Source organism: Clavelina lepadiformis, chromosome 5, assembly GCF_947623445.1.
Source record: "Clavelina lepadiformis chromosome 5, kaClaLepa1.1, whole genome shotgun sequence".
Lineage (NCBI taxonomy): Eukaryota > Metazoa > Chordata > Ascidiacea > Aplousobranchia > Clavelinidae > Clavelina > Clavelina lepadiformis.
Window position 1 is genome coordinate 17,680,822 of NC_135244.1, and position 24,553 is coordinate 17,705,374.

Consider the following 24,553-nt stretch of genomic DNA (forward strand, 5'->3'; position numbering starts at 1 on the left):
AAGAAAAAACTTCAGCCTCTCATTTATACATTAAATTGTAAATAGTATGCGTGCCTGGAAAGACTTGGTTGCTTACAAAAATTATGGACTTAAAAAGAAGTATTCGTTCTATAAAGTGACAAAAAATCTTTAGACCTGGAAGAAAACATGCTGATTATTTCTATGTATACAGTTTAATTTCTTCATTAAAAGATCGTTGACTGAAAAGTTTTAAACTTAATCTCTTGGGTTAAAACCAAGCTTCACAAAATGTTAAGATATGCCTGTACACGCCTTACAACTTATTTTAAGTTTGCCAGTTGTCACTGTAATAAGACTTTATTTCTGTTTTAAAAAAAAAGTGTTTCAAATATTTCTCAAGCCGCTGAAGAACTAACAGTGCAAAAGAATATTTCAATCTTGAAGAAATTCTAATGTTAGTATGGAATCAGGCAAAAGAAGCGTTGCGATAAAGACAGCCATTGTTTTATTTGTGTGTGGATTAACTGTGGAAGGCGCTTTTGAATATGGAAACGGTATTTCGATGTTGTAACTGTTATTAAGTGTTTATTTCTCTTCCCTTAAATAGTTTTGCTCGGTGTTCTAGTGCCAACCAGCTTGTTTTGTGGCAACGAGGTCATCAAAATAGACGTGTCACACGAAGCCATATTGGAAAGTATAAAGCGATACAACAAAAGTTTAAGTTTGAATGACGTAGTGGTTTACTCATCAAAGTTGGGCGGATCGAAAGAACATAAATGCGTGGCAAACAATATAACCTTGTCCTCTGGTAAAATCGTATACAGGTAAGTTTAATATTCTAAATTGTATTATGTTACAAAGATATGAAATGCTTGAAAATAACAGTAATGGTAGAAATGCATTAAGAAAAACAAACTTATGAACGTATGATGTCGTATGCCGCCATAGGTATATACATTTTTCAAGACAGTGTGTTATAACAATAGATAAAATAGATTAGGTTTTTATATTAACTGCATATAATTTATCAAAGTAATTATTAAGGAAGATTACGTCGCTGAAATCGGTTGTTTTTTAGGATTCAAATCGGTTTTCCTTTCAACGCTTGTCAGACTGCAGCCCGCATCTCAAGCAGTCGTTGGTATCAAAACAGTACGAAAACAAGTGTAGAATTTAAAAATGAAATCTGGTGGGAAAGTGCTTCCAACAACGCCTTTCTGATGCCCGTTGGACCGTGGACGTCGAAGTGCATCTACGAAAACAAAACGATTTTAGAAAATGCTGTAAATCCCAAGTAAGCGTAGGTAGCTCCTGTCTTGCTAGTTTTATATGTTACAGTTGTGGATGACGTAAAGCTTTGTTTGTTTACGCTAACGCTTACGGTACAACATTGTGAGCTATATCTGCTACAGTACATACCTTAAATGACAAGCGATTGGATGTTATTTTGTTGCTAACATGAAAGTCTTAGATTACGTGTATTCTAAATTTGTACCACTTATGAGTTGACGATACACACGTTAACGATAAGTTGAAACAGAATAGCAACATTTACGAATGATGTTAATCGGAGATAATTTTGCCGCCTTTCCTGTCTTACAGATGTTGCGAACCTCTTGTTCTAGAAAGTTCGATGGGAAGTAAGTTTCTCATGATGCATATGTGGAAAAATCAGCCCTCAGACGATGCCATGAGCAGACCTTTAGATCCGCCATTTATATACGGTTTGGACCAGGTAAGTCTATAAACCATGTTCATTTTTTATGCATGCCATAAAATAGGGTATATTTATGAAAATCAGCTGTAATCCGACTTGATTATTCTATAAGACAACATTTAACTTTGCTTACATATATTTACTTTTTCAGAATCCTTTATCCACATGCTGCTGCATACAAAGAATGAAAATATTCACTGTTTGTTTTATGATTTCTTCTCATTTACAGATCATTTACGTGACATTGCACAAGTTTGAAGAAAGTAAATCGAATGAGAGCACAACAATGTCTATGAAGGACTGTTTTCTCTTGGCATCATTTAACGCTTCTCTCCAATTTCCAAGCAAGGCAGTTCTTATCAGAAACGGGTAACGTACACACTTCATACACACACCCAATGCAATGTAATGTACCAATGTAATGCATCAATATACCAATGTAACCTAATATAATGCACACACCACCTAGACACGCTTCATCAAGAAAGAGACTTAATGGCTATTCGTTGTAAAAACAAATCTGATTTCAGATGTGCTGTTCCTGACCTTGTCCCAAAGGTTACAAAAAGCGAAAATGGTAATGAGATACACTTTCGGTTTTTAGCTCAAAAATTGAAAAACGAACAGCATTTCTACCTGCATTGCCAGGTCAAGTTGTGCAATGGAAGCTGTGCGTCTGAGGTATGTTTGCATCTTCTTTTTTGCAGTTGCGTTGTAGTTTTTGAATTAATTTCGAATATCTTGCTGGAACACACTGTACACTGGCAATACTGTAAACCCAAAACCAGATAATCAACTTCTCTTGTTTCAGTGTGTTACAGACCAGCCACTTTCCTCCAGCGGAAATGACAATAATGTCTCGTCTAGTTTTAACAAAGTCATTGCCACTTCTCACCTTACCATCGGGCCTGTGTTTGTAAGAGAGGTTGAAAAAGAAACGGTTAAAACTCTTCCGTCAGACGACAATAAGTTTCTTGCTAACAACAAACGTCAGTTTAAAGCCTATAACAATAAGTGTCTTTTTGGTCAACCAATAACAGTTTATTGTTGATTCTTAATAGTTATTATTGTAGAAGAAACACCAGCTGATAAATCTTGGATTATTCCTTCTCTTCTCACTGTATGCTACATCGCTTCTGTTCTTCTTATGGGTGTGCTCTGCTACGCCCTCGCACGGACGATTGGAGCACGTCGTCGAGCTCGACTACAGCAGAGTAAAAATTCTTTTCTCGTTTTAAACACTGGAAATAGCACTATACCAACGCTTAGTAGGGAAGCTACCATCTGCAAAAAGAAAGATTTCTCCTGGAAATCTGCTAACAAAAACAAGAAGTCCGTCACCACAAATGCTATAAATGCTGCCGGCTACACACCGTTTAACAGTCCCAAGCAGTCTACTTCACTGTTTTCTCCCAACAGGGGAAACACCAAGTAATCGTGTTACTGTACTGTATGTACATGTTTGTGTCTGCTTTAACTTTCCATTCATTCATTTTATTTTCATACATGCTTCGATTTTTATTATTAGTTGCTCTATATATATTCTATGTGTTACTGTATTCTACGTAAAACGTTTACGTTGTAGTTAAAAGCTGATAAAAGCTGTAAAGATATATGCTGTATATGAAAGCTGTTTTAGTTATCATTTACCAATACCCTCTGCGAATCGTTGATGGGGTCGGCTGTTCAAGTTAATAAGTTTTCAAGAGCATTTTTGGTTCGTATATTTTATTGTATGTTTTCTGGTTTAGTTTTAGAGAGGCTGAATTGAAGTATAAATCAAATTAACCTCTCACAATTTTTGATCACATTTACGAATTGGCAAACTAATAATTTGGGTCTCGTATTATGGGTCAAGTGACGAGAAGAGCGCGACATGAAATGATGATACGAACGGATTTAAAATTTCATTAATTTCTTAAGTCTGCTCGAACTTTAAAACCCGAACATATATTTCTTTATGTCACAACAAGCTGCGAGAATGCTAAAGGTGTTTCGCCCGTCAACAGTTTTCTTTGTTTTGGACAAGGTCGCCTGAATAAAAGGACTGCCCTCTACACGAGAGCCGTCAAACAATGGGACAATTATACGACGTTACTAAGGGTACAAGAAAGGGATTTTGTAAGGCTCCTGGTCTCAAGTGCCAGAAAGCAAAGCAACTGAATGATTATAAGTCAGCTTCTTGACAAGTCAAAACTACAGAGTTTCTGCCTGTATTGAAGATAGTTTCAGGGCAAAATCTTTCGGGCGATTATTTATATTATCTTGTATAAGTGTGCATTTTAAAAGACCTGTGTGGCAATTTTTGCCATCAAGTCAAGAAGTTTTGCGTGTGTTTACAGTTCATTCCTACTTTGTTTATTTTTTTAAAGATTAGATTTAGTCTGCTCAAGTGACGCTTTAGTTACGTAAAAAATCGTAAGTGGATAATTGTCACTGTTACAAAGAAGCCAGCTTATTTAAATAAAAAGTCGCAGCACCTTTACCAAAGACGTATTTACTAGAATAGTAATCTACTGGTTTAGCTATGAAATGTTAGTACCAAGTATTATGAAAACGTTCATTAATTACACTCGGTGGTAACTCAGCATGAGTTAAATGTATTAGTTAAATAATATCATATCGACAAGTCGTCAATTCGATTTATATTTCAAATAGGTGCTGAGCACGCAATGTTTAAGTGTACCGGAACGAAGGTCAATAATAAGGCGACAGTAGTAGGTCTATTCTCCGTGTGGGTTCACCGATTTTCCTTGAGAAATATCACAGAATACACAAAGCCTGGAGCAACTGAAGTGCTTTTAAGTGCTTTAAAACGTCCAAGCGAGCTTTATGTAACGTTTTGTGAGTCTTCCGAGCGTACGTTTTACTGACATCAGTATAATAACAAGTACCTCTAATCTAAGCCAATTAGTGATTCATTATCTTTGCAGGACGGAAAAAGAAAAGCAAAATAATTTGGTCCTTAGAACAGATGATAGTTATGTGTTTATTGGAAGTATTTGCAATCCGATTTATCTACTTTCGGAGCCTTGACATAGAGTTATTAATAGATTTTGTTTCGTAGAATTGTTAAGCAGATTTTACAGACCCCTTGTGTCGGCCACCAGAAAAAAATCTGATAAGAAAACACACGTCCAATATAATTTCGTATTATTCTTCAGAAAGTACGATTTGCCTTGGTTATGTTGACAAGGATGTAGTTGGTGTACAGATAGACGATAGGATATGCCTTCTTATCAAAACAAACCCAAGTTATCGATAGGGTTATATTCATCACTATAGATATTATCAGTAAATTCTGTTAATGGCTCTTACCTGAAAACAAAAGATAGAATGTTTTAGTAAAAGGTTCGAAGCTTTCTCTCTTTATGTGTTACCACATTAAACAAAATCGCTAACAAAAAGTTTGGAGATTATCAAGCGTTAACCTACATACTGTGATTTCAAGCTATTGTCATTAAAATAACTACAGCTAGAGCAACAGAAAAAGTTGGTTACTGAATGTCACACAAATGAGCTGTGAGTGCGAAGACATATACTAGCACAGACAATACTTTGTACTCCACTGTTTCACTTCGAAAAGCTATTTAATTGAAGTCGGAATAATAAAAAGTGTGTCATATAGCATGTTTACTAATAACCTACTAACTATTTAACTGTCACCTTTGATAAACATTGCATTGTATGTTACAGGTAGAGCGCACATAGGGAAAGATGCAGTTCAGCAAAGTTAATTGAGTGATGAGAGACAAATAAATAATAATTGGAGCTTTTAGCTTTACAGAATGGTTGTATAGGATTTGCATTGAAAAATGTAAAATTCTACACAAAGCATTGCACTGAATGTGTTAAATGTTTACATCTTGTTGTATTCCTGTGTATGAAATTATGACCAAGGCCTGGCCCATATGTGCTGGTTAATATTAAATGTGTTGTGGCTTTACCTGTAATCAATTTCTTCTTTTTTACATAGAAGAAGAATATGAAATAGATTAAGTTAACAACAAGCATAAAAGCTTTGCAAACTGCCCCAGTAGACTGGTATCAGTTTTGCCATGACTGTAGCGACCTTGCCCCCGGCCACTAGGTCAAGTTCGACCAACAGCCGCCCCAGACATCGAAGAAGCGCGACACTGCCCACTCGACTGCCCAGTATTGCCCCGCAATCGACTCTCATTGCCCCAGTTATTTCAAATTTAAACCCAGTTACAAGGTTTGGTTGATGCTATAATTTACTCGTTGTGTGCTTATTTGTCTTTACTGTTATGTGGCTGTTGTGTTCTAGCTTTGTCTCAGTTATATTCCGTATTAGAAACGTACATGTCTCCACCGGAATAATCCCGTTATCCGGGAGATGGCAACAGCAAAATTAAGATTTTCAAGAATTTCGACATTTCAGGATAATTTATAATACTTGAGTTAATTTGTTGTAAGACATTACAATTCAAATACATATACATATCATTTAAATTTGAAAAAGTTGTCCAATCTTTTCAGTTAAGATATTTTACAGACTTTGGAATGAATTAATCCGGCGTAGAAATTAAGATAAAAACAGATTCTTCCAACCCCTTCAATCTTTTTTTGATATCACAATTGACATTAGAATCAACGTTCTTCACCCGCCCACTGTTCCACGGCGCACAGTGTTCTTTGAGACTTCAGAGTCGCAGCATCACATGCAGAGAAGATGTCTTCTGATGAGACAGCAGCAGTGGATGCGGGAACACGGGGAATGGCAGAAGCCTATGTACGGAACAGCTGCCGTCAAAGAAGATTACAGGTAAAACAATTTTTATCCGGTAGATGTCAGGCTAATGATTTAACGGTAAACCAGGTTATTGTTTTTCTTCGATGAAATTATAGTTCCATACAAGAATATGTGTGATTGCTGATACCACACCTACATTAATCTACACTTCAGCGCTACGGCATTAAAATATCCTGTATACCCTCATTCAGGTTTTTTTTAAGGTTTGGTTCGGGTGACCGCTATATAAGTAGTTTTAAGAGACCGCAAGTGTTTCATTTAAATACCAAAAAATAACCATATTTGCTTAAACGAATTATTTATTAGGCTTATTAGGAAACCGCTGGAGAAATTTGGGGGACCGTTTCGGTGCCCCAAAACACCTTCAGAAAAACACTGCCCTCATTATCATGTATAACTATAACTTCGCTTAAGTACATGCATTGCAAAAGGCTCCGCAAATCCTATAACAAATGGAGTGGGGTTTACATTAATACAAGCTATACTTTCTGTAGGTCTCAGATCAGATCAACTTTGAAAACACAAATGGAAGAGAGGGATCGTGGCAAGAGGAGGGAGTGGAATTCAGCATTCCGGGAGAGCATAGCGGTGGCCGCACAGGACATGCGGGACTGTCAGATGGACGTTGAGAAAAGACGAGATAAATTAAACTTCCTAGTAACGTTTACAAAAGCAAATAAAGAGGTGGAATTTTGCAAAGATTTTAGGCACTATATGCCCATTTAATAACATAAAGATTCTGTTCTTTATAAATAGATTTATATATATACAATACAAGTATATACAGATCTTTTAATTTTTTGCAGTTTTTATAGATGCTTAGAAAACGAGATTATCATTTTTCATTGTTTGCAGATGATGGAGTCACGCTGGAAGGAAAGACGACTTCAAAAGATTCTGGAAGACAAGAAAGATTTAGAACAATTGAAATATAACCCTATCAACTGGAGTCACACTTTAAAATGACCAGAAAAACACCGACGGAAGTTGTCGACTCGATGTAAACTTCATTTCACATATCACGCATTTGGAATGATGTTTTATAGTGCAAACATTTTTTTACTCCTTTTTGGTGACGCTTTCAATACACTGCTCATGAAACAAATTCATACGGATAGGACATTTATACTATTTATTGTTTTAGAATAAAAACTGTTGTTGCGTTTGTTGCCAAAACGTTAAGTATAATATTTTTTGACAAGTTTAACAACTTTAAATATTTCTGCCGATGTCTGGCGAGTTAATGTACTTTAAAGTCACTGCGTGTTTTTGAAAATCTGCCTTATTTTAAGCTTGCAGATAAACATTGACTGCAACGTCTTGGAACATATATTCTTCTGGTTTAATGTCTTGCTTAGCCACAAGATTGCAGGCTTAATTTATTTGCCAATCCGCTTTGTCATTAAACATATTGTCATAGAACCTTGCATTTGATCCGCGATGGCGCGTCTAAAGCCAGTGTTCTCACGTGACCACCAAGGTTACCAGGTTGTAAATCTGATACGTCATGATTTCCTGCGTGATTGTTGTAAGGTTTCTGATTAATCAGGTGCAAACAGATGCACATCAAACGCAATGAACAGCAACTGTAAACACCAAACAAATATTGGATTGACGTAAACCTAATAGTGTTTGGCAAACGAACAAAGCAACTTAAAACTAAAAGCAGGAAGCTCAGCAAGAGTAAAGCGTGACGTAGCCTATTAATCTGATTTAAACTTAAGATTGTTCGCGAAAAGAGAAGCTTTCAGCTTTATATTCGTGAGAATGGCAGTTATGGGTCACGATTATCTTTACAAGTCAATGGCAAAAGGATTAGTTTGCTATAGTTATCAAAAGATATCCTTTGTTTTTGATCGTAAGTGATATCAGTCGTGATAATTAATACTTATAGGTATTGAACCATTTAAAAAGCTTGTCATTGTAACATTTCTTTGGAAAAAAATATCTTAGCCATTTACCCAAAAGCATTAATTTTTAGAGCGAATTTATTGAAGTAGGTGGAAATTAATATTTTATGGAGTTTGTCCGTGTTTACCGATCAAATGTTTCGGGAAGAATTAACATTGAAAAAGGCACAAGGCGTCAGCAAGCGGCACTTAAATTTAAGTGGGTTTTTCAATTTTCACCGCTAGAGTGAATCAAAGAACCACTCTCTACAAAGAATTAGAATGGCAACGCAAGTAAAAACCCGGGCTAAAGTTTCTGCCAACCTTTACAGTTTACAGCGTAATGGAACGAAAAAATGCTCATACACAATTATAATTGTAGGCAAGCTGCAATAAAATAAGTTTCTCCACGACAAAAAGACTAGCGTTTGCAGATTTGAAAAGGTAGATGGTGCCGAAAAAACAAATAAATTCAGGAAAAAAACATTTCAAATGAGGTGAAGGCTAAAGTATTTTAAACGTTATAACAAAGTAACCGAATCTTAACCTAAATTTACCTTTTACTTTATATTAAATATACTGTAACTTGAATTAAAATAGCTAAAACCAACTTTTTGTGAAACAATAGCCTTTACGCTAACGGCTAACGCACCACTTTTCTTTAACAACAGACTGCGTGGCCCTCATGTGGTGAATGATCTATTCTTCATCATTGAAAAATTGATGAACAAAATTTTTTGGACAGGTCTGCAAAGGCTCTAAGTTACGCGTGCTTAAACGCGTGCGTGGAGCTAATTCGAAGAATACGATCTATTCGGTCTAAAAGCGAGTCTGGCGCGTACATACAGTGTTTTCCTCGGGTGCCGTCTGCTCTTGCGTCGCATCGTCGAACGACTTGTTGGCATTTATTGGTCTGTACGAAACGTGCACGCACACACACTTGTCTGCATTTATGTCTGGAGCGGTAAAAACACCATTCATTGTGGGGTGGCTGATGTCTTGCAGCTCGTTTATCAAGCGATGGTGAAATATGAATGCTCAAATATTTTAGTTTAAATGAACCGCATATTGATAGACCAGCAATGGAGTAAAACAGAATACACCGAGAAATTGAATACTTTATCATAATTACCACGAAGTATAAAAATATTTTAATCAAACTTTTTCCTTTACGTTGTTTTGTAGGTTGTGCTTAAAAACATTATGCAATTAACACCTTCGGTTTCCAGTGAAATTCAAGCGTTATTAGCATCATTGTGTTACACTTGGATTTTGAAAATATATTGCAATATTTATAATTTTATCTTCACGATATCGTGTGCTTGAACACGTCTGACAGTGAACTAATTAAGTGGATTACAAAACACCGGTTTCAGCATTGTATCACAGTGCGGAGACACTGCTTGATTTAACTTGCTATTCAGTCTTAATTTACCTGCCGAATTAATGATCTGACTCCGTGGTTGCGTGCGGTTAGAAATCTCTAACCTTAACATGTTACTACTGGCACTGGCCGAAAGCTATCACGATTAACAGATGCCGTTTATCAGAAGCAATCTTTTATTGTAGGAACTGTACAGATTCCGATTATAATACGTTCACAACTTAACATTCGACATTTAGCACAAGTCCAACAAATTACATTTTAACACGACTGACGTAATACGTTCGTACGATTCAATATCTCTGACTGAGCGCTTACACGCACAAACGTTTAAGCTTATAACAGCGTGGAGCGCTGTGAACGGAAATATGCAACACAAAATACACGAACATTTCAAAACGCGCGAACGATGAACACAAAGCGTTGGCAATGGGAATTCCATTCAGTTAAAACTAGGATGTTATGAAATCGCCTGGTAACGTACTAAACGGCGTTTTCACATAAAGTTATTTAGAGCTCGTTTCCAAATGTTGCATAACGATTGCAGTTTTTAGCAAGTTGCAGCTGCAACCAGATTGCATCTGCAGCCAAATTGCAGCTTGCAGAATTGCTGATTGCAGTTTTGTCAATGAACAATGTTTCAGTAACTAAATGGCGCATATGTTTCCACAATTCATATAATGGTATTGGATGTGGCTCCCAAGCCACTACATTCCTCCCCCGCTACGGAAGGAAAAAAATTGGCAATTAAAAATAACATATATTTACAACATAACGACAAAGGGGAAATGGCAAAAGGTTACATGCATACGACATCTGGGGCCCCGAAAAATACGTTGATACAGGTAATGAAACTTAAAGTGTGTTTGTGTCCGCGAACTCATCACGGGACGACGCAGCGGGCGGCGCGTCATCAGAAGATCCAGAAGAAGACGGTTGGTCACGAGAACGTCGAAGCAAAGGCGACGGCTGAGTTTGTTGTAGACGTGCATCTCGTTGGCTGCGTCCAGCGCGAATACGGGATACAAGAGATCTGGCATACCGCAAATGCTGCGGAGATGATCGGATAAACCCGATGGTATGGCAGAAGGCCCACATCATGGCAAATAGCTGGAGGATGAAGATAAGGGCTGAGAGAAATGGATTCGTAATCTGTGACAATGCAAGCAGTAGTGTTTGTTTTGCGGCGTGCGCGAACGTGTCTGCGACGTATGAGCCGTTGATCGTAGTTTCATCAGTAGTAGTAAGACTTGTTATGACATTTCGCATTTTCTCCTTAAGCAGGTTGGCTTCAGACATAGAGCTGAGCAGCGATTGAAAGTCAGTGAACGAGTCGGAGTCAGGCAGATCGTTGAGAATCTTCTCGTAGTCAGGAGCGTTGTAGCTGAGGTGTATAGTCGACAAAGGTAAGTTGAGTTGGTGCACCTGCACATGTTCGTGCGATAAAGTGTAGTTGTGGTAAAGGACAGTGTCCCCATGAACTCGGAAGACAAAACTTCTAGCTGGTCGATACGATTCCAGCAGATGAACTCCCGGTAAGACAATGTTGTCTGAGATGAGTTGGCCGTATTGACTGTGGCCGTTTTGATCGCGATAGAGGATGAGAGGGCGTTGACTGAACGCGTTGCGGTACGCAAGTGACGGTAAGACAGTACCGTTGATAGCATGACATGTTGCTCTGGACATAAAATCTCCAAGGTTGGAACCCATGGCTTGATGTCCAAGAGTAGAAGACAGTATCTCAGTAGGGAAAATCTTCCCAACTGCTTTGTAGAGTGTGCCAATCAGCTTCGTGAGTTGACAATGTAGGAACTTGTTGTCTTCGTTGAAAGTAGTGAGAACTTCGGAAATGAGATCGTCCTGTTGTCCGTCAAAGGTGGCCAGGAGTCGTGAGAATTCAGAGTGTGGCGTATGAGCAGATACACGCCTTGGCAGACTAGGGCGAAAAAGAGCAAGTCTGTCGAGCTCTGTACATTGTTGGTAGCGAAAGATAAAGTTGTTGTTGTCGCAGTGAATATTTTTGCCATAGCAGCTTTTCGCACGTGCGGAACACTTTCTCCAGTGATGTACGGAGATTCCCAGGTCAGGTAAGGAGACTCTATACAAGGACGTGGAGTTGTAATGAAGTAGCATCTTATGTGATCCAAGCGGCTTGGTAGGGGGGCAGTTGATACGCGCGGGTACTCGCCATATAAACATACGATTGCCCGTTAGGCAATATCCACGCTCAATTGAGCACGAAGCAAGCGATCGCAGCGATGACGTCATTGTGTCTGTGACGTAGTCGTAGTAGATTGTTGTTTGATACAGGAAGTCGTTGGTTACAGTCCCTGACGCTGAAGTCGGCCAGTCATACTTGTAATGAACGGCATTCCGTGTAAAGTACGCTGCAGGATCAGATTGAATGAGTGGGCCATTTGATGAAACTGACGTACACTTCTGATTGTAAGGTGGGTGAGCATCAATGGTTTTGGCCGATTTCTGGTAACTCCCAAAAAAGAAATACATGGTGTTCCAGGCCGTAATCTGTGAAGTACAAACTGTTGCCGGAATCTTCTGGAGGTGCAGATCTGGAGCAAACACTGTAGCCGTGCAGTTGTGTATGGTGAAGGGTGTCTGCTTTTGGCAATGCATGTCGTCATCAAAGGTATACAACCCAAGTGAGTGCGAACGTTGGCATAATAGAAATTCTTCGTCAGCTTGTGGGAAGTTCCTCTGTTCGGCTGATGAGAACAAGCAGAGGCACGAAAGCATCAAGCAAATGAACATGTTGCTTTTATAATTTGCGAAACGTTTCGGTGGAATGATTTTACGACCAGTTCGAGACGTCTTTATAACCGCAGGAGGTTTTGTTGCAGGAGGTTTTGTTGGCTCCGGGGCGGTGACAGTTGGTGGTACCGTTTCTTGTCTCGCAGAGGTGGAGGGCAACGGCTGCGGAGCAGGATCTTGTGTCTGCAAAGAAAAATTCTGTTGTTGATGCGAAGGTAGTGCTGGTAACGGCGCACCAATATCGATAGTATAGCTAGGCTTTAGACGGTCGAGGGAAACACGGTCCGGTTTGCCCTGACGGGAAATAACAAAATAGTTTTCGTATCTTTCCAATACTGGAAACGGGCCAACGTAAGGGCGTTCCAACGCTCTTTTGACATGGTCACAGCGCACATATACGCGGTCACAATGTTTCAAATCCGGATGAACATAGGACTGTATGAATTTCGTATGCGCGGTCGTTGGTGTAAACTGAAGGTCGTTGATGAAGTCTCGATAGGCACCGAGGTAGCTCGATGTAGGAACTGCAGAGGCAAGCTTGGAGTCAGAAAAGAAACCACCTGGAAGACGTAAGGTGTGTCCTAAAGTTAACTCGGCTGGTGTACATTTCAGGTCCTGCAGATAGCGATTTCGCAGAGCCAGGACAATAAAACCCAGTTTGTGAAACCAACGCTCTGGTTCATCTGAACACTTGATGGCGCGCTTGATCTCCGCATTTGCACGTTCCGTAATTCCATTGGACTGGGGGTGGTAAGATGTTGTCAGATTGTGTTGAATACCTAGAGATCGCATAATTTCCGCCCAGGCAGAACTTGTGAAACATGGTCCACGGTCACTTGTGAGGATGACTGGAACGCCGACCAAGGAACACCAGTGATTTACAAAGTAAGCGGCGACGGTTTCTGTGGTGGCATCCGGGATTGGTATGGCTTGAACGAAACGAGTATATCTGTCAATGCACGTAAGGATGTATTTATAGCCGTGTGAGGTTGGAAGTGGTCCAATCAAGTCAATTGCTACATCCGAAAATCAACCATCCGGAATCTTAAATGTCCCTGGTGCGGTTTTGGTGTGACGGAAAATTTTTCCTTCTTGACAGTTTGGGTATTGCTGGACCCAGGTCGCGATCTGTTTACACATCCCTGTCCAGATAAATCGTTCCTTGATGAGCTTGATGGTGGCTTTCTTTCCAGGATGCGATAAATTATGTAGGTGCAAAAATACTTGGCGCTGGAAGGAAGACGGTACTAGTACGCGCTCTGCATCGGCGGACACGTCACAAAGAATTGTTACGTCGTTATTGGGCAGCTTGCAGTCTTGAAGCTTGAGTGCTGTTGTCGCGGCGCGTAGTTTTTGAATGGCAGGATCTGTGGTTTGAGCTTCCGCTATTTTCTCATATTCCAAAGGCGGCGGAAAACTGGAAATAGCATTAATGTTGGGTGTTGCATTATGAGACCTTGACAAAAGATCCGCCACCACGTTATCAGAACCTTTTATGTGCTCCACGGTTGTCGTATATTCTGTAATGAACAGCAATTGTCGGAATTGTCTTGGTGAGTAATGTTCGGAGCGCTTTCCGAGACTCGAAACCAGAGGTAGATGGTCAGTAAGTGAAGGTGAATTGACGGCCTGTCAAGAAGTAACGAAAATGTCGAATTGACTTGTAAGCGGCCAACAGTTCTCGGTCGAAACAACTGTATTTCTGTTGAGTTGCAGTCAGCTGTCTTGAAAAGAATGCTAACGGGACAAGTTGGTTTCCTTGTTGTTGCTCCAATGTTGCTCCAATACCGGTCAATGAAGCGTCTACTGTTAAATAAGTTGGGGCGTGAAGTTTTGGAAACGCCAAAGTGCTAGTATTTGCGATAGCTTGTTTGCTGTCGGCGAACGCGCGTTCTGCTTCTGCATTCCATTGTAAAGGGGCGCGTTTGTTTCGATTGCCTGGAACTAGCTTGTACAACGGCTGTAGCATGGTTGAGCAATGCTTCAGGAAACGAAAATAGTAGCAATAAACGCCCAAGTAACTTTTCAGCTGTTTGCAGGTTTTTGGCTGAGGGTAGTTGAGTATGGCTTGCACTTTTTCTTGAGTGGGTCGTATACCCTCAGTGCTTATGTGATGTCCTAGGTATTCAAGAGCCTGGCGGTTGAATTCACATTTGCCGAAATTCAACGTTAAGCCGAATTCATCAAGCCGTTGAAAAAGCATCTTAAGGTGTTCAAGATGTTCTGACAGATTACTACTTCCAATGATGATATCATCGAGGTAAGCAAAGATTCCCAGGTGCTGAAGAGGACGAACCACTTCCCCTATGAGTCTGGAAAACGTCCGTGGCGCGCCCGACAGTCCAAACGGAAGTCTTGTATATTCAAATTGTCCAAGGGGGCAAACGAATGCCGTCTTATGAACGTCTTCAGGAGCCACCTGGATTTGGTGGTAGGCGGCTTGAAGATCGCACTTGGAGAAGACAGTCTTACCATATAAGACGTCTGCAAAGCTGTGTAGGAACGGAAGAGGGTAACAGCTGTCGGTTGTTTGTTTATTGACCAATTTGTAATCAATTACAAGACGATACTTGTTGCCTGACGAGCCTTTAGGAACTAGTAACGCTGGGCTTCCGTAAGGTGAATCACTGTAGCGGATGATTTCCCGTTCTAGTAAGCTGTCAATTTCTTTCTTCAAGATTTCCATTGTTTCTGGACTATAACGACGCGGGCGCGAACGTACAGGGGGGCCTGTGGTATGGATATGGTGAACGATAGAATGTTTCACCGGTTTAACAGCAGCTGACAGGGTTGTAGCAGGTCCGGAAATTGATGTAACAGATGTCCCACCGGATCTATCTGACTGAGAATGGATATTCGAAGGGGGTCATACGCCTCTGGCTCTAGCGTATATTGTTGTTGGTTGGGAACATCTATGAGCTGCTTCGCTTTAAGGTCCAAGACAAAGTTGTAATTGGTGAGAAAATCCAACCCCAGGATGCAAAACGGTGTGTCCGCCAGTACAAACTCAAAGGGATAAGAAAAGCGAGGATGCAGAGAAACATTAAGCTGTTTAATGCCATACGTAGTAATGAGCGTTTTGTTGGCTGCAAACAGCGGCTCTTTTGATTCTCGATTAATTTTGTCAGCTGCTCTGGCCGATAACAGCGAATTTGAAGCCGCGCTATCAACATAAAAATGAATGTCATTGCAGTAATCATACACAGTCAACAAAGGGCAGCCTCTTGTGGCAGCTATTGCGGTCGACGGGGCTGGGCGTTCTATTGTTGATGCGTCGGCCGCCAAGCGTTTTTTGACGCTTGTGATTGTTTTTTCCACATATAGCATGACGGGTGACAGCAGCGCGCATCTCTTCCAAAACGCGCGTGATAATAACATAAGCCGTCAGAGCCACGGGAAGCACCAGGGTAATTACCCGGGGAAGCACCATCGTAACTGTTGCGTTGGTATTCTCGTTTCGGAAAGGTGGCAGGCGAATTTGAAAACCTGCCGTTGCGTCTGTTGGTGAAGGAAGGACCGCTTTGTCGTTGGTCCTCTCTATCACAGACATTGTAGTTGTCTGATTCGTGAGACCGTCCATTGTTTGCGTGTGCCGATCGTTGTTGCCACGTCGCGTTTGATGTTTTGCGATGGTTTGCTGGATTTTCGTTGGCGTAGTAAGGATTTCTTGGTCCGTAGTTCTTTGCTGCATGTTGTTGTCCATCTGTATTAGTGATGGCAAGCGAAAGGTTGTTCCGTGACGTTTGTGGTTGTTTAAGCAACAATACCTCGTGGGCTTTATTCGCGAAACTTTGTAGATTTTCATGTTCCACGCTGGCTAGCGCAATTGCGACATCTGGCGGTAATGCTTTTAGAAATTTAGCACGAATCAGTTTAACAACGGGCGGAGTGAGATTCTCCTGACCAACTGCACTCATCAATTCCCGCATTAAATGCTTGGGTGACTGACCATGCAGCGTGAGGTCAGCCAACAAAAAATCCAAATGATCCTCACGCTTATCAAAGTTCCTCAAAATTTTGTTGATCAAGGTGTCGTAACAGTCCTGGGCCGACGCAGAAGGCAAACGAAGTAATGCGAGGTCTGTAGCCGGTATTGCTTCTACTGCTAGCAAATACCGGTTTGTTTGCGAAGCGATGCGATACAGCGAAAATTTGTGTTCCAAGTGGGAGATCCATGCTTCCGGATTGAATTTCCAAAAGGTAGGAAGCTTGACGTGCGAAAACATATCGTTCCTCGAAGTAGTGTCCTGAGTCCGCACAGCTATCAGTTCTTGTCTATCAGCCCCCAAACCAGAGGGTCCGGCTTCCCCATTGCTGGAGGGTTCTGCCGATGGTTCTTCGTTTTCGCCTGACATGGTCGTTCCCTGAAATGACTGTTCTGGCCGTGGGGTTGCTCGTGTGCTAATTTGATACTTTAACTTAGCTTTGCCTGGTACCGAAGTCACTTTCCGTGATGTCGGCAGCGGTTTTGGCATTTATCAGAACCGATAAAAATTCGCCGACCCCCCGCAAAAACGTTGGGCACAAAAGATCCCGAAAAAAACTTTTACGACAAAACTTTTATTGCATATTATAGCGCGGTGTAAAACGATAGCCTAAGCGAAGTGAGCATGCATTACAAGCTGGTGTGCATGCATTTTAATTAGGGTTGCAGCCATTTTTTAAAAAGAACATGCAAAATCCACTTACCAGTGCAGGACGGGGCTGTAGGGATTGAAACACGTCGTGTCCACAGCGAAATTGCAGCTTGCAGAATTGCTGATTGCAGTTTTGTCAATGAACAATGTTTCAGTAACTAAATGGCGCATATGTTTCCACAATTCATATAATGGTATTGGATGTGGCTCCCAAGCCACTACAGTTTGGTGGAGTCTACTTTTTCTATAACATTTAGCCTGTCCTATCTGTTTGACGAAAATTAAATATCTCGTCAGGAACTTTTCTTAATATGATGATATTGTACTTCCACAAGATAATGAAATTCTTTAAAGCACGTGGTATTTGTATACGCATCGAATACAATGTCATTTTTCGCCGCTCGACGCAATTCGCCACTTCGCCGTTAGAATCGACGCACATGCTACATACAAATCAGCTGAGCGCAACGTGACAACATACCGGGGGACTATCATGGATTTTAAATAAGACCTGCTCCTTTCTCGACTTCATTCGCTTTGTCACAGTACCTTTGATAGTCACTTGTAAGAGCTGAGATGAATTCATTTTCAATGCATTTTCTTGCGTACCTGCTAATACATAAACACAAAGTTTTTGTATTAATATATAGGCGCCATCCAGCTTGTTATGTTTCAGTTTAAGGGAAATCGAGCATATAGATCGTACATAATTTTGACGGGTAAAAGGTGTGGCAAGAAACTAAAGTAAACCTGTTTAAGAAATAAGCAGTCAAGCTACAAGGCTACATGTAATTTTTTCTTCCTGCCAACATACGTAAAAGCTTAAGAAATAAAACGTGACAGTTTTAAGCAAATACAGTGCAGTGATAAGTTGCCATTATGTTTTAATCAGCTGGTAATAGTAATACTGTTGTCTATAGGCTTACTCTGCAGTATTGGACTGTGCATCTGTGATATTTCATTTGGTTTTAGCTCAGACATCCACAGGCCGAGTAAAAGTTTTAAATTTTTTTGCTTCAAACATTGCAATCATCTTTAAACCAGCTTGCCTAATAAATAGCAGAAAGCACATTTGTTGCTATCCCTAAGGTGCCAACTAACACCATATGTAGTGCCATGACCCATGTCCAAGTATATAAGCGTGTTTTCTTCTCGGAACGTAGCGACTTCAACAAACTTTTCCATTTCACTGAGCTACCGGGACGGTCCAAATCTTTATTTCTGAAGTAAAACAGTTATGAAAAAAAAACTATAGGTGGCAGCCAATAGTTTTTCAAAAAGACGTAGACAAAAAAGCTAGTTTGGCCTTTTCGCCGCCTACCGCCCGCGGCGATATAAAAGCCCCTGCAAATATTTCATTCACAACTTAAGTACAATTAAAGTGCGTATATAAAAGCCTGCGAAAGAGGAATGGGGTTAGCAGTAGTAAATCGAACGTGCACTGCCAGCATGTAGCAGATGAATAATGTTCTCTGCACGTGTGCTTGCGGTACTGAATGATAGTAATTACTAATTAGTACGAATGATGGTCGTTTTTATAATTGGCAGATAGGCCTATTTATACAGAAGAGAACGCACATATCTCCTGCAGCTGAGAATCTTACAGTGTGTGCTTTTTTTAGAGCATACACTAAATCTTAAACAGGCTTGAAACCCACAGTGCCTTTTTCAAAACAGTCTGTGTGAAAACTTGGTTGGTAATTCGACATAACAAGGATATGGCTGAAGCATTTTATGATCCACCAGCAGATGACTACTTTTATCGCGTAAGGGCTAAAATAAGAATTTATATTTGAACTGTCACCTGGCAGCTACCAGAAATTATTTGATCTAGTTGTGGCTTAAATATGAATAAATACGACATTCAATGTTGCATTTAATCCTATGGAGATCTATTTTCTTGAAGAAAATCGTTAATTTAATCAGGTTTTGATTTCTTTCTATTAGAACATATGTACATATGCCCAGAAAAGCTTTAGAAATAGGGTTTGGTGGAAAAGAAACCGCGGCCGAAATCAAACCGCTAACAAATCAACTTTATGTAAACAAACAAATCGATCAGTTTCATGATACAAATAACTAAAAGATTAATAAAGAAGTGTAGACACTTAAGCTGTATTTTGTGAAGTGTTGTCGCATCACTTACTACAAGGCAAGCAGGTTACGTAGTAGTAGTATGAGTGTACCGGGTAGAAGTGCAATTGTGCGTACCGCTTAACAAAATAGTTTTCTGAATAGAGCAACAAAAAACTTGACGTGCCTCCTTGTGATTGGTTCCTTGGGATCATTCCATTTAGACCTATGATACTGTGGATAATTGGGCTAGCTTGCCACTTGACGATATTCAAAGAGTTGCGGCTAACTCACAACTCGGTAGTTCATTTATGGTCTTTAACGACGTGAATGAAATAGTATTTTCAACTTTCATGACAAACGCACGACGCTGAACATCGACAAACACTATTTATAACGATATAGGCGACATGAGCCTAAAAATGCTGTGGAAACTTTTTATTTGTTCCTGAACTGACTAAGCACGTGAGTACTAGCTCTAGCTATGCAAAGTCTATTCCGCTTTTTCCACACTGAGGGCAGGAATAGTTAACGCGCAAGAGAAGAAAATATTTGTGCGTACCCAGCCTTTGTAAAACTGATTGAATTGGCAGCTTGAATATCATTTTAATTGAATAAACATTGGCGATAAATAACAACTAATACACCAAACAGCGGTTAAATAATTTGGCTTATCACGTTGCTTAATGACCGCAGCATACCTAAATCAGATCGTAATTACTGTTTACCAATTAGTGCTTACAAAGTGTTATATTAGAAGTGTGATATTACAAAGTGTGATATTACAAAGTGTGATATTACAAAGTGTGATATTACAAAACTACTAACCACTATTCAACATTATTTACACATCGTGGTCAACGTATGCACAGCTCGCGTGTTGCGCGTTATTTGCAAAGCGGGATTGCGCCAAACGTAGATGTGTTTTGGGCGTACGTCGTATTCAAGCAAATCGTGTCGTCATACGGTAAGAAGACTTGCGCTTAAATTTAGTGATTTGTTGGTTAGTGCTTGACAACGGGTGACTACAAAACGTGACCTTAAATTAGACACGAATCACAAAAAATGTATCGCACTGATTAGAAGACGAGTGAGTTTGAAAGCACTTTTTATCCAGAAGCAGTTTATGGCAGTGCAGTGAAAGCAAGGAACAGAAGATTCAGTTCTAAACTAATACTAAGCAAGGTTGTACTGAATCCTGGTTTTGGGTCGTTGCGTTTACTTTGTCGGCCGAGCATAGTTAGAGCTCTGGGCCAGCGATACACAGTGAAGTTACTCTTGTAATACCAAAAGACAAGGCATTACCCTTGCGTTTCTTCATTGATCCTGCTGAACGATTTTAGGTCATTTGATATCTGGGTTGAATTGTCGGTGACGGTCGGTTGTTTGTGAGTTGTTCTTGAGTTGTTCTTGAGTTGAATTGAACCACTATCCTGATGGGCAGGTCCAAATTCGGGAAATACAACTTAAAATATCAAAAAAAGAAAAGAAAAATGTGCATCTGTCAAGATACACAACGCGACAACGTGGCGAAGATTACTGCCACAAAGTAAAATTAAACATTTACGGACTTTTAAAGTATGTCGACATTCAGTGATATTGTGCTCTTGATCATATTTGGCTTTAAACAATTATGTGTAGATTTTCCGTTTTAACTTAAGTCTTGCAATGTCATTTTAACAAAAGTCTCAGCTACGTTGCACTCTTGAAAAATTTTAGTTTATTTTTATCAATTAACTTGCGGCTTTAGGCTTATTTCAAATATTTTGCAACTGACATAGCCAGTTTAAACGACACCACAGGCCTATTACAAGTTCACGTAACTTTTTTCTATCGACGCAGCTTTCCATTTTGCTACAAGTAACTTTTAAGAATTTACCGACAGTACAATCAGTAACAAAGTTGAGGTTTTATTCTTAATGCTACCGTTCTAGGCCTTTTTCCTTCACTTCAGTGCAGACAAAAGTGCATGTATTCTATTCAGTCAGCTTTTTCAAAAAGACAGAAAAATATTTTTATATGATGTTACTTTCACCGCTCAAAAGTACCGCACATTAAACCTATTTTTTACGTTTCAAGGTACAGGTAAAACATCAAAAGCAGATAAACGAGAAACAGTAAGTTCATTGGCAAAGTTAAACAATAAACTTTCACAATAACCAGCCGAAAAGTCTATAGAGAACGTAAAATTTTGCCTACTGGAAAACACTTAGTCATACAATTAGTATAGGGCATCTCACGGGTTTCCAAGTTTCACGGCAAAAAAAGTTTCACGGCAAAAACAATTTCACAGCAATTAGGAATGGCTATGCACTAAAGTTGCACTATCGCATGCTGTATAATAATAGGATGTTTCATTTTTTCACCATTTTGGAATTTGAAAAAGCTTGGGGTCTCCCTAGGCCGTATTTTGGGCACAATGAAAGAATCTGAATTTTTTTTAATTTATGACGTCATTTTGAGGTTGCACCCCCTTGTTGAAGTTTCGGTGGGGATGCATTTTTGTGAATTGGCGATATCTTCGTAACCGATTAAGCTAGAGCTATGATTAAGGTCGCAAAAGATGCAAAACAGCTGGTTTCCTATAACCACTCCATACATTTTAACTGTATTTTTGCTCTAAAAAAAGTTATTTAAAAAAAACCGAAATTTTGAAACAAAAACCTTAGTTTTGACATATTTTGTCTGCAAATCACAATGTAGTTCCCAACCGAACCTTTATTTTGCTTGGTGGTGATTGTAAACTTTTAGATTGGCCTTCGCCATGAAAAGTAAGCAAAATATTATATATGTAAGCTATACAAACATATATCTAACATAAACTTAAAATTTCCTTTTTGATTTGTGGACATTAGTTGACTTCCAATATTGAAAAGCAGAAGACGTAGCCAGAAGGTAGCCGCTGGCAGTTGTTATCCATCGTGAGTGACTTATGCTCTCCTGTTTGTATGTTAAAAGGTTTTTTACAATTTCCGGAACATTCATGTTTCAACATTCACGCAAATGAGAAGCTAACAGTAACAAGCACAACTCGTCACCGCGGAAAATTTTTTATTCTGGTCATCAAACAACTGACCAACAAAAACATACCGGTCAAGTGTGTTAATCACCCTACCATCATAACACAGTTGCATTGCACTACACGACTTTATCTCTAATTGGCTTCTTTCTAATGCTTTCATTTGTACTTTCTCTCGTCTGCGAAAAATAGTTGTTGGAGATCCTGCGATTTTTTTCACCTGCCAAAGATCTCAGTTGGTCTGAGTGCTGGCGTATGGAAGTCATACGACGGTCAGCTAGCATGCACATCTCCTGATTTACTGAAAACGTATGAATTTTTTTATAGAATTTTCCACCAATTACTTTTTTGATTTCAAAATCTGGGTCTGATTAATGATCTCCTGAATCTGATTCCGAATCTGACATGACGTTGAAATTTTGGATTCCAGACTTTTTTCTTATTTTATCAGCAATAACATACATACACTGAGTGTATATGTGGTGTTTATATATGTACAGTTTAATGCAGATTATTTATGAGTAGTAGGTATTAAGTACTGCAGAAAAGGCGACAAAACTTGTGTGGTTTTAATGTTAACAAAGGTGAAATAATTTTTGCAGATTTCTGACGCCAAAAGTTTTTCAATTACTTATTAGAAAACCACAATTGTGCTTTTTGAAAGGCACCTTTCTAGCACTGGTAACCAAGGTTTTCAATATCAATAGAGATGGCTGATTATTTTTATAATGCACCGACAGATGACTATTTTTATCCGGTATGTATAATTATAAAAGAAATAATGTAAGGCATGTTTATAAGTAACTGCTCGAAAACTTATACTATATGCAAACAATTATGGTTAACATAAATATTCAATATCTATCGTATAAGTATTTAGAAATATTTACTCTCAAAAAGTGTGATACACATTACAGGGTTTATAGTTTTACTATAAATTAGTATTGATTACTTTACATGCTTTTCTAGAACTTGGCTTTGTTTAGTTTGATTTTTGTTCTCATGCTTTTACATCAAGGAAGGATTTTGGTATTTAGGATCGATGATCAAACGTTATTGTTGATTATCGTTTCTCGTCTTTGATGCAACGCAAAGGTTCGTTACAACCTTTATTATCTAATTTTTTTGCTACCGTTATTTTTAGTGACTTGTAAAGTTTTGTATCTTTTGCTATGATGATGTATTTAACTGTCTACGTTATGGATAGAAGTAACCCGGACTGTCATTACTGGAATCGTCCCTGGACCGGTAACCGACCATGAGTATATGAACTTGACCTACACAATTTTCAACCTCATTCTTCAACAATTGATTGTTTCTTTCTTTCCATCAATCAGACTTGAAATGGGTGACGTCTCTGCATGTATTGACCTTGCCTGTATGTTGATAATATCGCAATTTTCAACTCATTTGTTAATTGTTGTCCTTATGAAATGTTTTCAATAATTTTGATGAGCTTGGAAGTGAAGTTGTTCTCGGCATAAGCTATTGCCAAATATCAAAGCCATGGATATCTACTCGTTTAGAATTACTGCTCTTCACTTGATGGCTCTACGCAACAAGAGACATCAGCTAGCATTGGAAAAGCAGCAGGTGCCATGAAACATCTCTCGAACTCACTGTAGCTCGGAAAAGAAATCTGCAACCGAATTAAGATTTATTTGTAAAACGCCCTAGTTGTCCTAATCTTTCCATAGGCTACGGATCGGACACATGGTCTCTCATACTACAGCAAATTGGGGAAACTGAATGCTTGAGACTCATGAAGCGCCTTTGCTGTTTCGAAAATGTGAAATGGTTCCATTTTATGTGAAGATCTATCATTTTTAGTGCATTACCAACAGCACCAGTGTCAACGCTGATACCACAAAAAATGTCCGTTAGAACCAGAACACTTTCCCACTTTCACTGCATGAAAAACAACTCCTGATGCTATATTCTAGAATGATTTTTCTCCAGGCGGCTTACGGATCGAATGAACCACCAAAAAGCTATGTTTTGTACCTTCTCTGCACTGTCAATAACGATTTACAGTCTGATACTTGTTAGCGTATAGAAATTGATAAAACATTTAAATGCGTGAAAAGTTTGCAGTAATTATAGCAAGGTATAAGCCCGACGAAACGTTACGCGTGACTTTGAAGAAAGTCTCGTTTGCCTTGAGTATGCTGCATATGCTTTTACTTCCATCTTATATTTTCAAAAGAAATGTGCTTTTTGTTTTTCATTTTGAATCTTTTTGCTTGATTATACGTTGGTGTATAGTTCCATAGAAAATTTTCTATACAGTGCATGTAAAGACATTCTTTTTTGCAACAGTTTGATTTAAA

At 39.3% G+C, this 24,553-nt stretch overlaps 3 protein-coding genes across 3 annotated transcripts in view; all 3 read left to right on the top strand.

Annotated features, from left to right (window-relative positions):
* LOC143461311 (solute carrier family 22 member 2-like) overlaps positions 1–24,553 on the top strand; it is a 162,342-nt gene that overhangs the window by 23,030 nt on the left and 114,759 nt on the right. The window lies entirely within an intron of this gene.
* LOC143460933 (uncharacterized) lies at positions 136–3,447 on the top strand. The gene is made up of 8 exons (XM_076958626.1): positions 136–515; positions 587–785; positions 1,040–1,255; positions 1,564–1,696; positions 1,908–2,047; positions 2,209–2,359; positions 2,490–2,667; positions 2,752–3,447. Exons 1-8 carry the CDS (start codon positions 422–424, stop codon positions 3,111–3,113), a joined length of 1,473 nt encoding a protein of 490 aa, XP_076814741.1. The 5' UTR covers positions 136–421; the 3' UTR covers positions 3,114–3,447.
* Positions 5,046–7,844, top strand: LOC143460935 (uncharacterized). The gene is made up of 4 exons (XM_076958627.1): positions 5,046–5,894; positions 6,288–6,464; positions 6,947–7,136; positions 7,308–7,844. Exons 1-4 carry the CDS (start codon positions 5,737–5,739, stop codon positions 7,416–7,418), a joined length of 636 nt encoding a protein of 211 aa, XP_076814742.1. The 5' UTR covers positions 5,046–5,736; the 3' UTR covers positions 7,419–7,844.

Excerpts from the sequence above, each read along its gene's own strand:
- LOC143460933 (XM_076958626.1), top strand. The coding sequence starts at position 422 with ATGGAATCAGGCAAAAGAAGCGTTGCGATAAAGACAGCCATTGTTTTA. Across the intron at positions 1,697-1,907 it reads TTATATACGGTTTGGACCAG|ATCATTTACGTGACATTGCA; the intron begins GTAAGTCTATAA and ends TCTCATTTACAG. Across the intron at positions 2,360-2,489 it reads ATGGAAGCTGTGCGTCTGAG|TGTGTTACAGACCAGCCACT; the intron begins GTATGTTTGCAT and ends CTCTTGTTTCAG.
- LOC143460935 (XM_076958627.1), top strand. The coding sequence starts at position 5,737 with ATGACTGTAGCGACCTTGCCCCCGGCCACTAGGTCAAGTTCGACCAAC. Across the intron at positions 6,465-6,946 it reads GCCGTCAAAGAAGATTACAG|GTCTCAGATCAGATCAACTT; the intron begins GTAAAACAATTT and ends TACTTTCTGTAG. Across the intron at positions 7,137-7,307 it reads TTACAAAAGCAAATAAAGAG|ATGATGGAGTCACGCTGGAA; the intron begins GTGGAATTTTGC and ends CATTGTTTGCAG.